We start from the raw sequence: 17116 nt of genomic DNA on the forward strand, positions 1-17116 counted from the left end.
GGCACTTTATCCTTGAGGGCCTGCAGGAACTCCTCGCGGGACATTGTGTCCTGCAGTACCACTGTGCAGGTGACTACGATTTCTAAAAAAACATGAGAACAATTATTTAGTAGTAGTAGTACTATACTCAGTGGCTACTTTCTTTTTTTAGAATATAATTGTACACGTGTTCAATAATGAAATCATCAAACAAACGTCCCCTTTTCTTTTCAGGGAAAGTCTTCTTCAACCCTGCTCACCTTGTGTACAGCGGTACACCGCAATGTCCTGCTTAAGGACGGAGACCTTTATCAAGAGATGTGTCCTCCGTGGTCTTCTCCTCCTGCTGCTTCGTGTGGGTCCTGCCCCTTCCTCCCTTCGAAACAGTGCAAACCTAGGAAAGTGTTCATTTTAATAACAAATTTTTTTTTTTGACCCAAACAACGTTTATGGTATCACTCCGCAAGTCCGGTAACTTGTCAATGTAATTTGCGGGATATGTATAAGATAAGATAAGATACAACTTTATTAATCTCCCGTAGGAGAAATTTGTTTGTTGCAGAACAGCCCAGCAGCAGTGGAAGGACACAGGATAAATTAACAATGCAATAAATACAATAATTACAAAGTGCTAATGCATAAGTAGACGCTTATAGTTAAAATAAGGACAAAAACAAGACAAACAGAACCAACATCAAGATGGGTGATGCATATACACATATATACGCATACCTAAACACACACACATGCAAACACAATCATCATCAGGCACTGATGATGATATTTTCTCGTTTATGACCGGCGTTCTATACATTATCCCTTACATACATAATATCACGGCCAAAACTCTGTGTGCCTCCGGATGGATAAACCGTTGGAACGCACAAGACCGGTAACCATAGCAGCACCGGTAAATAAACCCCGCTAAACCCAATCCCTACGAGAGCTCCCCGCGCCATCCGTAGCGCGGGGAGCTCTCGTAGGGATTCCCAGTCAGCACTGCTGACTGGGAGGGCTAGAGCTATTTTGCATAGCCTGAAGAGCTCAACAAACACCTCTTGGTATGGTTCCAAAAACACTGTTAAATCTAGGATGTTTCCCAACTGTGCCGCCCCACTCTCAGCTTTCCTTGACAAAATTCTTCTAGCCTGGTGAAGCTCATGAGTAAGATCCTCCTTATCGCACCCATATATTGTTCCAAAGTCAAAGACCTGGTCATCCTGGAGGAATGTACTGCTTTTAGGATTTAAGGCCTGTATACCTCTCATTACTGAACAGTTCATTTTTGAGAACCTTCTTTCCATTTCAGAAACTAAGGTGTCAAGGATGGGGTAGAGTAGTCCCTGCCTGAATGAATCTTTGTCTGCATTACCCTTGCGCAGGCCTATAGTACATGTCACAGATACGACCCACCAAGTTTGGTGCTGACTTTATGTGCTCTTTTCTTCTCAACATTCTCAACAGCTATGTTGCACTGTTTGGCTGTCTCTACTATGTCATGCCACAGTTTATCAGTAAATGTCTCAGTCCTATACTCTTGAAAAGTATCAAGAAGTGACTCCACCATGTCTGCTGCCATAGCTAAATCAACTGAGGGTGACTGCAACAGTTCAGAAAGCAGCTTTGTGTCACCGAAAACTTTTCGGAAGGTTGCAAGGAGGCCTATAAATGTGAGGTCAATCTGTGCAAGCAGACCTCTAGCATCAATGGACCTGTCTTTGTGATTTTCTGCACTTATATTTTGAAGAACACACAACACAGCTGGTAATCTATCCATCAAATTCCTGCAAGCTACTGCCCATCTTGTGTCACTTAATTTTTGTAACTCTCTAGGTGTGCCACCATACATCTCTTTCTGGACAGTAAGCCATTTCTGGTGCACATAAGAGCCTGACATGTATACATAGATCTTTTCAAGCAGTGAAAATAAACAATCTGCCTCTGGAACTGACTTTACAATGTCAACCAAGACCAGGTTTAGACAGTGCGCATTACAGTGGACATAAAACGCAGTTTTAGCCTCTGTCTTAATTCTGGCTGCCACACCGAATGTTTACCACTCATTACTGAGGCGCCGTCATAACCTTGTCCAACAAGGTTTGATTTATACTGAAGGCCATAGCTTTCTAAGCACTTGATGATCATGTCACTAAGCCCCTTAGCATCTAGATGTTGTGCATGCTGCATTTCAAGGAAGCTTTCATGAACAGCCCCATTGTAATAATATCGAAGTACTAATGACAGCTGCTCCTTTTTTTGCAAATCTTTGGTTTCATCAGCGATGATGGAGAATACCTCACTCTCTTTCACTTCTTTCACAATGGAATCCTGCACCATACTGGCTAAGCACTGCAGAATTTCATTTTGTATGGTATTGCTTGTGTATTTTGCATTGCCTGTTGCTTTCATGGGATTGTGTTTAGCAATCATTTCAAGAATTTCTAAGAAATTCCCTTTGTTGTCAGATTGCTCAGACTCACGGTGCCCTCTTTGTGCCATATTTTGTGTGGCTGTCAAAAGCAGTACATCTGCAACAGTTTTAATGTAACTGCGATTCTCTTCAACCTTCTTTTTGTACTCATTGTTGAGCATGTTTAATACAGAAGCATCTGTAAGTGCAGCCTTCTTGTGTTCACTCCAAGCTAACATGGCAGTAATATGAGAATCTGATTTTTCATGCACCTTAAAGCCAGCATCTTTATACATTGCTTTTTTCCAATGTGAAAAGCCGGATTCTGAGGTAAAAACGGATTCTGACGTGCTAGGCAAAGAGAAGTGTCTGCATGCATAGCAGTAAGCGCAGTCTTTCATAAGTGAGTACTCAAGCCATGAAAAGGTGTTGTACCAAGATGGATTGAATGACCTCCTCTTCTCTCCTTGCATGGTTTTTGGATATATCTTTAACCGGGGTTGAGTGGGTCCTGCTGCTCTTGACTGTGAAATATCTGTAAGTGACAAATGTATGGGAATCAGAACCTTTAAGTGTCATTTAATTCACTGATTTGACTTAAATGTTAAATTGTTAAGACATACCAATAGGTCCGGGCCGACGAAAAGGGGCTGCCACACCACTATCCCCTTGTGGATGGCCTGCAGGAACCTCTGTATTGTCAGCACTGGACACACCTGAAGCAATACAGAGATTTTATTAGTTTAATTATATTTCAAATTGCCACATTTAGCTTTTAAACACCAGTATTATTGATATCCTGATCCAAATAAAAGCAGATACTGTAATGTTTTTTTTTTTTTTTTAAAGGTAAAGCATATATACCCTGCTGCATATGTGACGGTAAGGGGCCTTCATCACAGGAATCTTCGCCTGAAGCAATACAGAGATTCTATCAGTTTAATTTTATTTCAAATTGTCACTTTTAGCTTTTAAACACCAGTGTTATTAATATAATGATCCAAATAAAAGCGGATACTGTAATGTTTAAAAACACTACAAAAAAAAAGCATACATACTGTGCTGTGTATGTGACGGTAAGGGCCCTTCATCACAGGAATCTTCTGCCTCTGCCTCGCCTGCCTCTGCAATAACACATAGGTTGTCATTAGAATGATAATAAAATGTGCCTAAAATATTAAGCATATGATACTTCATATGAAAAATGAATTGTTAAGACATACCAATAGGTCCGAGCCCGCCAAATGGGGCTGCCACACCACTATCCCCCTGTGCATGGCCTGCAGGAACCTCTGGATTGTCAGCAGCACTGGACACACCTGAAGCAATACAGAGATTGTATCATTCATTTATATGTCAAATTGTCACATTTAGGCTTTTCACACCAGCATTGTTAAAAAATGTGTCCACACGCTTGTTAAAAAATGTGTCTACATGCTTAATGACAGTATATGCCACTGTAGTATAAGTGAAATATCCCAGTTCGAATCAATGCACATAATGTTTTAAAGAAGGTAAATTCATACATACCCTGATCTGTTTGTGATGTTGAGGGTCTTTCCTCTTTACCATCCACATGTACATCCACAGAAACTGTGATTAAAATGATAATACAATCAGCCTTTCCTTAGTAAACTAAGTGGTATGTTACAGTCAAACCAAATGAGTAAGTTCAAACATGAGAACAAACTTGAACCATCAGGATTTCACATACCTATGTGTACAGCTGAAGCTGAAGCCTGGCTCTCATCCTTTGACTGACTGCTCTGCCCCTGCTCTGGCTCTATTTTGGATTTCTTCCTTATGAAGAAATCCTTATATTCTGACCTCTTTTCATACTGTAATAGTCCCATAATGCACGACATTCTTATATGTTGTACAATAGATAATTCTCCTTCCACACTAAAGGCCGTGTTCACATCTAGCGTTTTTTTTAATCTGCCAGCGCTTATTTTATATTATATTCCTATGGAGCAGAGCGTTTCTGGAAAAAGTCACAGCCGTTTTTTTAAACGCCTCTCCCAGCGTATATTTTCTGCGTTGAAAAAAGTTCAACTTGGAAGAAAGCGGCCGACGTCAGTCGTCTTTTGGGCAACAAACCAATCACAAGCGGAACATTGACACTTCGTCACGAAGGTAACTTATAACTGTCAAAACAAGAAACAATGGCAGACAAATCACTCGGGGAAAGTGCCGTTGGAGCGATTAATAGTTGTAATTACAGAACATGTTGAGATCTACGACATGTCTGGGCTCTAACCTGGATACTAGTAGGCGAGTAACGTCGGGTCTAGTTGCTTTGAGAGGCGTTTAAAAAAAAAAAAAAACTCGCCTTTGTACTTTTGGTTTGAGCCATATTTTTGCTTGTGAGTGAAAATGATTAGCAAGCTGATCAACGGCAACTATCAGCTAATCGCGCGCCTGTAATAAACAGAGAGGCGTGGCGGGAGTCGTGTAACCATGACAACAATTGTTAACCAAAAACATTTCAGTGTGGAACGTGGATGCAGAACATTCCGAAAACGATATGAAAACGATAGTGTGGACGGAGATCGTTTTCATTGCGAATGTGCGTTTTTCTATTTACCCGGGTTAGTGTGGACGGGGCGTAAGTTATAAAGTAACCGTTCCTTAGATGGGTATCGTTATCCAGTCACTTCTGGCGTGGGTGGAACTTTAGGATTACAAGAATGAATGTTAACAACTTATTTTGTGACAAGTAGGCTATTATTTTCTATGTTCATTGCAAACCAAAATTCATGAAATAATTCTGCACATGCAAAACTCGCATCGTTTAGTGACGGTTGTCGCTCATAATAGCTCCATGCTGTCGCTTATCTGCACTGATCCCACCACTTTACTGTTCCCCCTAAAACGAAAAAAGGGTGTTCTGAATTCCCCTATATATATATATTTGCTTGCGTGTTAATTCGCTCAGGCAGATATTAATGCGCCCTTACCACTAGGTGTGGGGTAGCTTCACAGTTACCATTTTTTTCCTAATTTCACGAAACCTTTTAAACTTTCAGGTTGGAAACCATGGAGAGGACCCTACTGTGGTCACGGGGAAGGCTGCTTGACATCTCCTCAGCTGATCTAATAATTCGAGATGTTCGGGAAATTATAGCTGAAGTTCGGAGATCTGTGCCTACCACACCGGGACAACAAGGTATGCTTGCATGGGGCTGCTGATAGGATTATTAATCAACGCCTAAATGACTCAGTTTATGGTTTGTTTTCTGACTATTCCGTCTTAAAAAGTTCTTAAGTCCTTTTTTAAATTTCAACTTAAAACATAGATACCCTGGTGTGTAAACATCATCAATCTGTTATATTTCTCAGGCTACCAGGCACCTCTCATTTGGACCGGAGGTCGTGGTCCCCCACAGTTCAAAATATCACAGGAGCAACTGTGTTTTTTGAGGACCTGTGGTTTCACTGGGAAACAGATGGCACAGATTCTGGGTGTCTCTGTTCGTACACTGAGCCGTCGTTTAAGGTATGTTTAAATAATGGCAGTTCCCTCTTGTCTCAATTGTTATCATCCTGGAGGGCTGGTTGAAGGTGCAAAAGCACATCGAAATACCGTAGGTCTAACATTACCTCTATGTGCAAATGTTATAGGCAGTTCAACCTGAGGCGCGCTGGGACATTTTCCACCTGCTCAGATGCTGCCTTGGATGACCTCATCAGGGAGACAGTGGCTGGGAATGACCGCATCGTTCCAGAGTCTGTGAGGGCGCAGCTGCGTGCGCAGCAAATTAATGTTCAAAGGAGCAGAGTGCGTTCAAGCATGCTGAGGGTGAACCCTGCAGCAGCTGCAGCAAGAACAATGTCCCAGACACTGCAAAGAAGGGCATATAGAGTTGCTGGCCCAAACTCCTTGTGGCACATCGATGGCAACCACAAGTTGATAAGGTAGATATTAACATTAGCATACCAGACTTTGGTGTTCGCTTTAAAGGTGTGGTTAATTTGTCTCCGTAGGCTATGTATTGTTCATCTAAATTATATTTTCACTGTTTCAGGTGGAGGATTGTTATCCATGGGGCCATCGATGGATACAGCCGGTTGGTTGTGTTCCTCCGAGCCTCCGATAACAACCGGAGCAGCACGGTGATGGAGAGCTTCCTGAGTGCTGTGGCGAAGTATGGCGTGCCTTCGAGGGTCAGGACTGACCACGGAGGTGAGAACAACTCGGTCTGCCTCATGATGAACTTGTTCAGAGGGTCAAAGAGAGGTAGTGCTCTCCGGGGGAGAAGCACCCACAACCAGCGCATCGAACGGCTCTGGGGGGATTTGTGGCGAGGAATGTCCAACGTATACTATGAACTCTTCAACTTCCTGGAGAGCGAAGGTATCGTGGACATCGACAATGAGATGCACATGGCGGCACTGCACTACGTGTACCTCCCGCCATAGACCACGGAACGTGTTTGAACAAGGGGGGGCCACAATCGCAAGAGGGGGTCACCAACATTTTAGGTCCGACATTATCCATAGCCAAGGCTATGCACGGTATACGAGGACACGCACGTAATGCCATCAGTCACGTCAGCCAGCACAGAACAGCGCAGAATAAAATGCACAAGAAAGGTACCTCGGTGGTAACGCAACTGAAACTGCTTGCTTGTACCAGAGAGAGAGAGAGAGAGAGAGAGAGAGAGAGAGAGAGAGAGAGAGAGAGAGAGAGAGAGAGAGAGAGAGAGAGAGAGAGAGAGAGAGAGAGAGAGAGAGAGAGAGAATCACTTTGCCAGGATGATTTTACTTTAAATGTCCAAACAGCCAACAACACTAATAACCCAAGTCCAAAATATGCCAGCGCAAATTGCCAAAACAGTCAACACAGCACAGAAGGCTAGCCTACATAGAGGAATCAATGGTCATGACTTAAGCCCACAACATGCCAGCACATAACTGTGCAGAATAAAATGCTCAATCAGCCAACAATACACAACAAAAGCACCACAGTAAGATGTTAACTCAACATAAACTCACTTGTATCAGTACAATGCAGTATAAAAACATTGAACAAAGAAGAGTGCACACGGCGGTGCTAATAAAACCATTGACCTACGCTTAAAACTTCCCAAAGGCCTGCCTGCGTCTGTCATTGGCCTGCACGAACTCCTTAGCGATGGCTGTCATGTCGATGTCCTCCAGAATGTCACGGTGAATATGGCAGTTCATCAAGTCATTCAGTCTTTTTTGTGTCATTGTGGATCGGAGGTATGATTTCAGTCGACGAAGTGTGGAAAACGAACGCTCTGCTGATGCCATACTGACTGGGATGGTGAAAAAAAGTTTCAGAAGTTTGTGTACTTCGGGCAGCAGGTCTTTTGCGACAGGAACAGCATTCATTGCATTGCTTATTACTCTCACTGACAGTTTGTCATTTTGAAGTGCAGATGTCTTAATCGTGTCTGGCAACATGCGCAACTGTGCGGAGAGTTGATCAAAGTCAAAATCTTTGTATAGAGACGTAATGGATGATGGGAGTGTCACCTCATCCCCGTTCCCAGCTGTCACTAGTTGCCTCTCAATGTCCACCACTACTCCGAAATCACGCTGGTCGAAGCGCCTATCCAGCTCATTGTCAATGATGTCCAACACCTCAAAATACTGCTTCCTGAAGTATTGTGATGCACCATCAAACAGGTGCTGTGTATCACTTCCAAACTTTTTGGGCAGTCTTGGTTGCCTGGGTAGCTGGGGGCGCTCAGTCAGATCGGTAGATTCCTCACTAACTGACTTGAAAGAAGCTGTCAAATTCCTTGTCCGATCGTTGCCTTTGGATGAAAGCCCGTGTCACAGTGACTGCGCTTTGCGCATCTTGCAGCATTATGTTGGTATTTTGCAAAGTCTTGGACAACTGCTCAGTTGGGGAAAAAATCAAGTGCGCCAGGCGTAGACCGAAGTAGGTGCTGAAGTAGGTGCCAAAATGCCTGCAGCTTTTCGACCAGGTTCATCGTGTGATTCTTCCGAAAACTCCTCCATCGCAGTGGTAAGTACAGAGTAGTTGTCTATGACTGACTTCAGGGCCCTGCTTCTCACCGTCCATCTCGTAGGACAGAGCGTGCGAAGGTTCTGTGTTTCTGGTTTCAGCTCGGCCTTTAGTGACTGGAATGCGTTGTTTCGTTTGGGGGACTGCTTAATTAGCTGTGCCACATCATGCACAATGTCTAGTGTAGGGATGGGCATTTGAAGAAATTTTCTTGATCGAGCATCGCTAGAGTTATCGATCAATTATCGATTAATCATTAACTTTTTTCTATGTTTTTTTTCTAATGTTTTTATCAATGAAATCTTTATTCCAACAATAATGTATGGGCCAAAATTAATACAATACAGTTAACTTGAAGACCTACAACTGTTTAACAGTTTTAAAATAATAAATACAGGCATTATAGGTTATAGGCCTATGCGGCGCTCGTAAAGTCCGAACAATGCGCCTACAGGCGCTCTTAAAGGTTTGGAAACGATTCAACAAGACTAAATCTGTAGCCTATTCCAATTACAATAAGTAGCGAACTTATCGGACAACAATAATCAAACAAAGGCAGTAGGCTAAAAGTGGGCATTAAACTGTATAACTGTTATGAAAAAAAAGGGGGGGGGAAAGGCCGACATATAATGCCTGCAGCCGGCGCGCGGAAAAGGCTCGCAACAAAAAGATGAGCCACCCATTTACAAACAATTGCATGAACTAGTCTATCTAAAAGCAATACCTTATTGAACATATATAAGGCTGGACTTGTTGCTAAAATATCACAGTTTTGGCAAAATGTAACGACTCCAAGAGGCACCAAGCGGAGCGAGAGTCAACACATTAAGAAAGAAAAGAGCGACTCACATACGGTGGTGACTGTCGTCCATAGCATACAGTAACTCCAGCCTACATATTTTTGTTTAGGAATATAAGCATGTTAACATGCTCGGGGGTCAGACGCGAACGCAGCCTTGTAACTGTCAGTCCAGCAGCAGAAAACACCCGCTCTGACGGGACCGAAGTTGCGGGGATGCAGAGGTATTGTCGCGCTAACTTTGACAGCCTGGGGAACCTTCTTCCATTCACTTTCCACCAGTCGGCAGGGTTATATTCAATTAAATGCTTCAAGACTCACAGTATGCAACACAACGTCCTTTTGATCGATAACAATATAAATTGATCGACGCATTTCTTAACGATCAATTATCGAGCATCGATTAATTATGCCCATCCCTAGTCTAGTGCATCTCGAATCATTTTGTTGAAACCGTTCACGGCAAAAGCAGGCTCGTTCTTACTCACCGCTAGGTTTTTCTTAGCACAGCAGCGACATTGCGTGCAGAACAGTTTCCCTCTGGTCTCACAGAGTCAGCCAAGCAAAATCCTTGAACCACTGGTATTGCAAGGATCGGGTGCGTTGTGAAGAACCTGTCCCTTGCACCCTCTTGGTTCTTTTTAGCACATCGGGATTGCTTGGTTGATGAGGCGTTGTAAGATCCCTGCTGCACTCACTTGAGCAGTTCCCATGGCTAGCCTCAGCTAGGTTTGGTTCGGTTAGCGTAGTTGGAGTTGAAGAACATTCCTCTCTGTTGCTTGGTTGGTGGTCCACAGTTGAAGGTTGGGGTACAGCTGTCCCATCAGATGATGCTGCGCTTTTTATTTGTTTTCCTTTGAAATATTCAAAAATGGTTTTGTGCCTTTTCATTTTGATATTCCAATCCACGCCACGAACAATCTCTGCAGTCTACCACAATCACTAGTTCTACTTTTGCGCGATTTTCAGTGCTGCGCAGTTATAGGTCTACATTTTGCAACATTCATGCATGACGTGTGACGTGAACAATATTGGTTTAGAAATACGCTTGATTCAATTATTACAGCATGGGTTGTGTTTAAGTTTGATCTTGTCGACAGGTTTTGAGTTGAAAAAAAAACTTGCAGGCCAACATTCATTTATTTTTTTAATAATCATTTCAAAAAGTTACCCGGGCCACGGCCCCCCTGGCCCGGCCGGTTCCGCGGTCTATGCCTCCCGCGGATTAACCGTGACCTTTGCGGCTTCATTGAACAGTGGAATAACCATGGACTGAGGACGGAAAGGCATGCTACTCCACTGCAGATGTTCGTCAGAGGTTGCCTGGAACGGCAGGGACAGACCACTACTGCAATGCTATCCGTATTTGGTGGAGAAGGAGGTGCTGCTGAGGAAGGAGGTGCTGCTGAGGAAGGAGAAGGGGAAGATCCAGCAAGAGAGGGCGGTGCTGGTGCAGGAGAGGTGCACTGGCCTGAGAGGGTCACCGTACCCTCAAATCAGTACCTCATTGGGGATGCTGTTTTGGAGCAGCTAAACAGCACATTTGACCCTCTTGCTGGTCCTAGAGGAGACCTTGGACTGGACCTCATCCGTGAGGTTGTGTCTCTTCTGGCATTACAATGAGACACTTGGAGTGCCCCCCCCCCGTGGAAGGATGCTTGGAGTGCCCCCCCACACACACACACACACACACAGGGAAGGACGCTTGGAGTCCCCCCACACACACACACAGGGAAGGACGCTTGGAGTTCCCCCACACACACACACACACACACAGGGAAGGACGCTTGGAGTGCCCCCACACACACACACAGGGAAGGACGCTTGGAGTGCCCCCCACACACACACACACACACACACACACACACACAGGGAAGGACGCTTGAAGTGCCCCCACACACACACACACAGGGAAGGACGCTTGGAGTGCCCCCACACACACACACAGGGAAGGACGCTTGGAGTGCCCCCACACACACACACACACAGGGAAGGACGCTTGGAGTGCCCCCACACACACACACACAGGGAAGGACGCTTGGAGTGCCCCCCCCACACACACAGACACACACACACACCTTTTTTCCCACTCATGACCTGCACCTTGACGTGGTGAGTGGGCTTTCCACCAAGCCAGGTCAAACTATTGTGTTCCAGCCTCACTATGTTAAAGGTAAACAAAAACAAATGTCTGACTGCAACAAAGTGCTCTATCTCTGTAAAGTACAGTGGGGAATTAGAAAAGTCCTACATGGTTGAACTGTATTTTCCAAATGTTAAAGACAGACTTCTCAGTGACTTGGCTGAATTCATTGGCTTGGCTGCGTTCTGTTCCTGTTGTGGTAATAAGAAGTAGAGCCCCCCCATCTTCATCTGCCTGGAAGCTGCCTTCTCCGGGTCAACTTCGTCCTGAATGGGCTTCCTTCCAATCGGGCTCTGCGCCTCACATTAAGCATAGCCCATCTTTACCCAAGACGCAGATGTTTTATTCACTGTTATCCCTCAATAAAGTTTCTTTGATGTGTTGTTAATCATGTATGACTAATGCTGCCCTACTGTGTGAAATGTGTGAAAACGTTGGGATAGCTTATGGTCATGATGTTTACGTTGAGAAATATGTAGTAGGCCTGCTGCTTAGAAATGAATTTTTATGAAGCTTGTTTATATGCTATTTCCCATGATGATAAATTAACATTTCATTGCTGTGAGTTGTGAAGATTATACAAATAAATAGTAAATGTGCTGAATCAGAATACTCATTTCCCATGATGATATATTAACATTGCATTGCTGCAAGATTTGTGAAGATTATACAAATACATTTTAAATCCGCTGAATCAGAATACTCTATTAAAACTTTAGTGATGGATTGTAAATGCCCTTACCTAAGTACTGTACAATAAGTGCAATTTGGAGGTACACTTGTATTTCACTTGAGTATTTAATTAAACCGACTTATCTCCAGATGTTTGCGATAAACTGGAGGATGACGGTAGAAAATCCTGAAAAATAAATGATTGAAGAGCCCCCCTGGATCGGCTGGGAAATTCATAGTCACGCTGATTACAGGTGTTTTTAAAATGCGTATACGGCTCTCACATGACAGCCACGCAACGGACACATCATCTTACATAATTTGATGTATTGCTGTATAATTCAAACTAGCAAACCATCGCAAGGAAATGTAACAAAGCTGTAGCTGAAAGATTCATCCACAAACATCAGAATAGAAAAACACTGGCAGGGACCATTTTAGCGCATAATGACTACTGCTGCCTATGCTTGTGGCAGTAATGCAATTCTGCTGAATTATTTGGAGGACTTATAGCCTACTTGTAGTGAAGTATTTTTAACAGTGCGGAATCTACAGCTGGTCACTTTCACTGGCTAAGCAAAATGAATCCCGAACAGTTGAACCTCTGAATTGATCCTGAAAGCCTATGTCCTAGAGAATAATTCATTTGTATTCCGTTTTAGGCCATCTTACTAAAGGTCACTTAAATGTAGCCTATTTAAGCTCACCAAGTCCAGTATTCAGAATTCAAAGCATTTATTCACAAATACGTTCTATTTTTTTGACAAGCGGAGCCGACAGTCCTGTGCAAACTATGCAAATTAGCCATGTGCACCAAACAGAAGATAGACGCAATGTATAGAACTGATTGTTGTGCATTATTGTGGATATGTAGGCTGGTTAGTTGTGGTTGTTTGTGGTCTTAGTGAAACAGCCTTGCCTTGGAGTTGGAGAAGTTGGAGTGATTGTGTAAATGTGCGTGAGAGAGCGCACCTGCCGTGGTGATGTTGGGCTTGTTGTGGGCTTATATGTGATCAATGATGTATCTGTCTGATCGTATTAGCTGTAGATGGATGGTTAAATAATGTCACAAGATCGGTCCTACTGCAGGCTCTCATTTGGAAAATGCACTGATTGTGTACCCGTCTCCGATATGCTATATACCTATACATTTAGCTACATATAGCTATACATTTATTCAGTTCATGTTCTTCTGAGTGCGCAAGAACGGTGCCAATTATTGTCGTGTTTGCATTGTAATGCACAACTTTGCCCCTCCCTGTTATAAAATAAGGTGCATCCCAACAACTTTAGCCAATGCAGGCTCCTATTGCTTTACCTGTGTGTGTGTGTGTGTGTGTGTGTGTGTGTGTGTGTGTGTGTGTGTGTGTGTGTGTGTGTGTGTGTGTGTGTGTGTGTGTGTGTGTGTGTGTGTGTGTTGTCATGTAGGCTCTAGATATAGATTGATTGTCTTGGCTTGCTTGCATCCATGAAATATTGTAATGTTATGGCCTAGCTGGCTACTGCTTATCGAGAACAATCTGGGGATGAGGGCATCCCAGAATAATGATGGGTATTTCGCACACTGCCATCTCAATATATAGACTAACATATACAAATATATCACTGTACTAGACACAAATATATTTTCCACTAGTGGTGGTCATTACATTGTAGTGAAACTAGTAAAGACAACACAGCCTTATGTTACGGCGAAACATGGAGGCACTGCAGCTCTAGTCTCGACAATGCGTTACTTTAGTCTGGTATTTCTCTTCACTGATTGGTTAGACAGCCTTCAAACTTAGTGGTCAAGCAAAGAAGGGGAGGGGCTCGTTCTGCATACCTAATAGCCGGAGTGAATGACTAATAGCCGCGGCTATTAGTCATTCAAAACCGTACGGAAACCGTACGGATTCCGTACGGAATTCTTGCCAAACCGTACGGTTTTGCACTTTTACCGCGCCATTCTAGAGCCGGATTGTGGCCTTCTTGGCTTTCCATATCTGACACATCACTGTCAACAGATAGATTGCACCCGAACGAGAACGAGGTAGGGGACCAACACAGTCAATAATGAGATGCTCAAACGGTTGACCAATTATATTATACCATAATTGGGCAGAGAGGAACTGGCTTTATGCTCTGATTCGGTTTTCCGGTCAACTAGCACGTATGACAAGTTTTAATATATAATATACAATGCCACATCTCTCTTTAGATGAGGCCAAAAAAAACAAACGCAAAATGCGATCATATGTTTTACGGACACCCATGTATCCACACTCGTCATGTGACACTTGCAAAACCAAACTATGAAATTTGGAAGGCACGACAACCTGGAAAATAGGATCTCCAACAAAATCCGGACCATGTGGCACCCACTTTCTCACAAGAACCTCATCATGAATGAAGTATGCCTGCGCACTGTCCCTCGCACCAGCAGCAGGGCGAGCCCTCTCAAGCAGAGGCTTCAGAGAAGGGTCCACCTGCTGCTCTCTCACCAGGTCACCGTGAGAGACAGACAAAGGAAAATCAGACAAGGATAACCTGACAGTTTCTGGGTCATCATCCAATTTTTTAACAACATCGTTTGCACGGCGTATCGCACGGGTGACTGCACAAGCAGTGAACACCTCGGGAAATTCCCTTTCACTATCATCAGGCCTGCTTTTAAGCAGCGGCACTGACGCTACCACAACGGATGGCACATCAGCCCCACACACGCGCACCAACCAAACCATTACCCAATATCATTGTGACTCCTTCAATTGGTAATGCTGGCCGAACACCCACCTGCGCTTCACCCTGGAACAAATCAGAAAAAAGCCTTATCTTGTGTAGGGGAACATTCAAAACGTTCATGCCCATTCCAAGGACTGGAATGAAGTCACCAGTATCAAAGTTTTCTGAAAACGGCAGAACTGACACCACAATGAACGTGTCAAATGCACCAGTATCACGCAAAATTTTCACAGGAACCTTGTTGTCACCTTCCAACAGAGACACACACCCTTCCGTTACGAATGGCAGATGAGAATCAAAACCTGGGGAGGGCTGAGTTTGTGATGGTTCAGATTCTGGGGTGACAGAACCGACCCGTTTAACCACAGGGGCAGCAAGACCGGCCCCTTGCGGTTCCGAACTGTTCTGGGCAACACTCGATCCACTTCTTGGCCTGAGTGCATAACACTCTTTTTCTCACCAATGTCCCTTTTTACGACAATAGTTACAAACTTTGTCAACCTCCCGTGCACTATGATCACTCCTATATACTGACCCGTTGACTCTACCTAGACCAGCAGCAGGCTGCATATCAAACGAAGGGATATTTCTCCTGAACCCAGAGTCAGCAACATAAGGGCAAGGCTCTCCAAACGTACCTTTGTGCGTCAAGGTGTAGTCGTCTGCTAGCAGCTTCAGCAACTGTTTTAACTTCTTTTTCACCGATGTAAGTAGAAATCTGTTGTGGAACTGCAGTCTTAAACTGCTCAAGCAATATCAGGTCGCACAAACATTCAAAGTTGTCAACTTCTGAAGCAGTGCACCAGCGATTAAAGTGCAACACCAAGTTACGTGCAAATTCTAAATGTGACTGCGTCTTCCCTCTTCTCCAATTTCTGAAGTGCTGACGGTATGCCTCTGGCACCAACTCGTATACCTTCAGCCAGCAGCCTTAACTTTGCCTATCAGTGTTCCTCAGTGCTGCGTATGCCTCCTGAGCCTTTCCTGTGAAAGCACACTGCAACATCAACGTTCGCTCAGTGACGGGCCAACCCCGTGTATCCGTGTAGTGGTACGAGGCAACACGGCTACTTAGACACAGGCTTCTGTTTCACCACGCCCTCTCCGGCCCGTTCGCCAATCATTGCTTGTCAAGGGGATAAAAGTAGGCCGTACCCTTCCTCCTGAACTCTCAGGGCTCGTCACCTTTCCACCTTCGATCAAGCGTTCTTTCTGTTTGACCATTTGGAGGGAGAGGCGCGTGAAGAGATAAAATATAGCCCGGCCACAGATCGAAGTGATTCAAATATCATTGCGGTTTTGCGAGAGCTTTATGGTCTCGTACGTTGCCCTACAAGAGGCGTTTTTCTCAAGGCGACAGCAAGAGGGGGAGTCCCTTCAAGAGTTCTCCCTCGCGTTAATGAGTGCGTCTGCGGTGAAACAAAGTGCTCCAAGCGAGATGCCAAATGCGCGATCAGTTCATTGAAAATGTTATTGATAGTTCCCTTTCACCGAGAACTAAAACAACTCACGCGCAGGCAGCCTACCGTCTCTCTGCTGGACGCTAGGGCAGAGGCAATTAGGTGGGAGCGAGAGGGATTGCCAGGGGGTGTGCGGGGCCGAAGTCACTCGGTACCCTCGATGCTGGGCTTGCAGTGTGGCGTTCGGACTGCTCCTTCCGTGGCTAGTCCACCTAAGGCTTCAGAGTTGCAGGAGGTGAAACAGATGCTGAAGCTCCAACAGGAACAGCTTAACTGTCTCACAGAAACTCTTGCTCGGCTGCAGATTAATCCGCAGGGTAATCATTCCTCTTACCGTGATCCGGTAATCTGCCGGCGGTGTCAGCAGCCTGGCCACTTTGCCAGGGAGTGCAGCGGGGAACGTGCCCCTCCTCCACCTTCTGGGGCTGCTTCCTTGCCGGTTTCTAGGCGGGATCCTGCTCAGCATTCGGGAAACTAGCACCCGTCGAACTGCGGAGCCAAAGTTCGAGGGGAGGCGTCACAGGCTCACCAGTTAGGTTAAGGGATGGGGGAGAGACTAGGCTAATCAGTGCTTGTCCACACATGGACGTGGTTATGGGGGGAGTGAAGGTTCCTTGCTTGGTGGACACTGGGTCCATGGTGTCCACTGTCAGGGAAAGCTTTTTTTGGCAACACTTTGCGACTTGGGGCCAGGAGAAACTTCAGTCCTGCCATTGGCTGCAGCTTCAAGCAGCCAATGGATTGCCCATTCCATACCTTGGTCCATACCTTGGCTACTTGGAACTCGAAGTTGAGCTCTGTGGTAGGACTGTGCCAGGGTGTGGGCTATTGGTTGTCAAGGATCCTCCAGCTGATGTATCTCTTTCTGCCCCGGGTGTCTTGGGGATGAACATCTTACGAAGATGTTATAGCACCTTGTTTGGGC

General features: G+C 44.7%; 2 protein-coding genes across 2 annotated transcripts; one reads left to right on the forward strand and one right to left on the reverse strand.

Moving 5' to 3' along the window:
* Nucleotides 1–992: 992 nt before the first annotated feature.
* LOC132475283 (zinc finger MYM-type protein 1-like) lies at nt 993–4289 on the reverse strand. Its single transcript, XM_060076321.1, has 3 exons — nt 3920–4289; nt 3013–3708; nt 993–2924 (listed from the first exon to the last, which is right to left on the reverse strand). Exon 3 carries the CDS (start codon nt 2860–2862, stop codon nt 1957–1959), a length of 906 nt encoding a protein of 301 aa, XP_059932304.1. The 5' UTR covers nt 2863–2924; nt 3013–3708; nt 3920–4289; the 3' UTR covers nt 993–1956.
* A 1204-nt stretch (nt 4290–5493) lies between these two features.
* On the forward strand, nt 5494–6811 carry LOC132474704 (uncharacterized). Its single transcript, XM_060075536.1, has 3 exons — nt 5494–5888; nt 6014–6307; nt 6418–6811. The coding sequence occupies exons 1-3, from the start codon at nt 5839–5841 to the stop codon at nt 6809–6811; spliced, it is 738 nt and encodes a 245-aa protein (XP_059931519.1). The 5' UTR covers nt 5494–5838.
* The last annotated feature ends 10305 nt before the right edge of the window (nt 6812–17116 follow it).

Source organism: Gadus macrocephalus, chromosome 16 (genome assembly GCF_031168955.1).
Source record: "Gadus macrocephalus chromosome 16, ASM3116895v1".
Taxonomy (NCBI): Eukaryota; Metazoa; Chordata; class Actinopteri; order Gadiformes; family Gadidae; genus Gadus; species Gadus macrocephalus.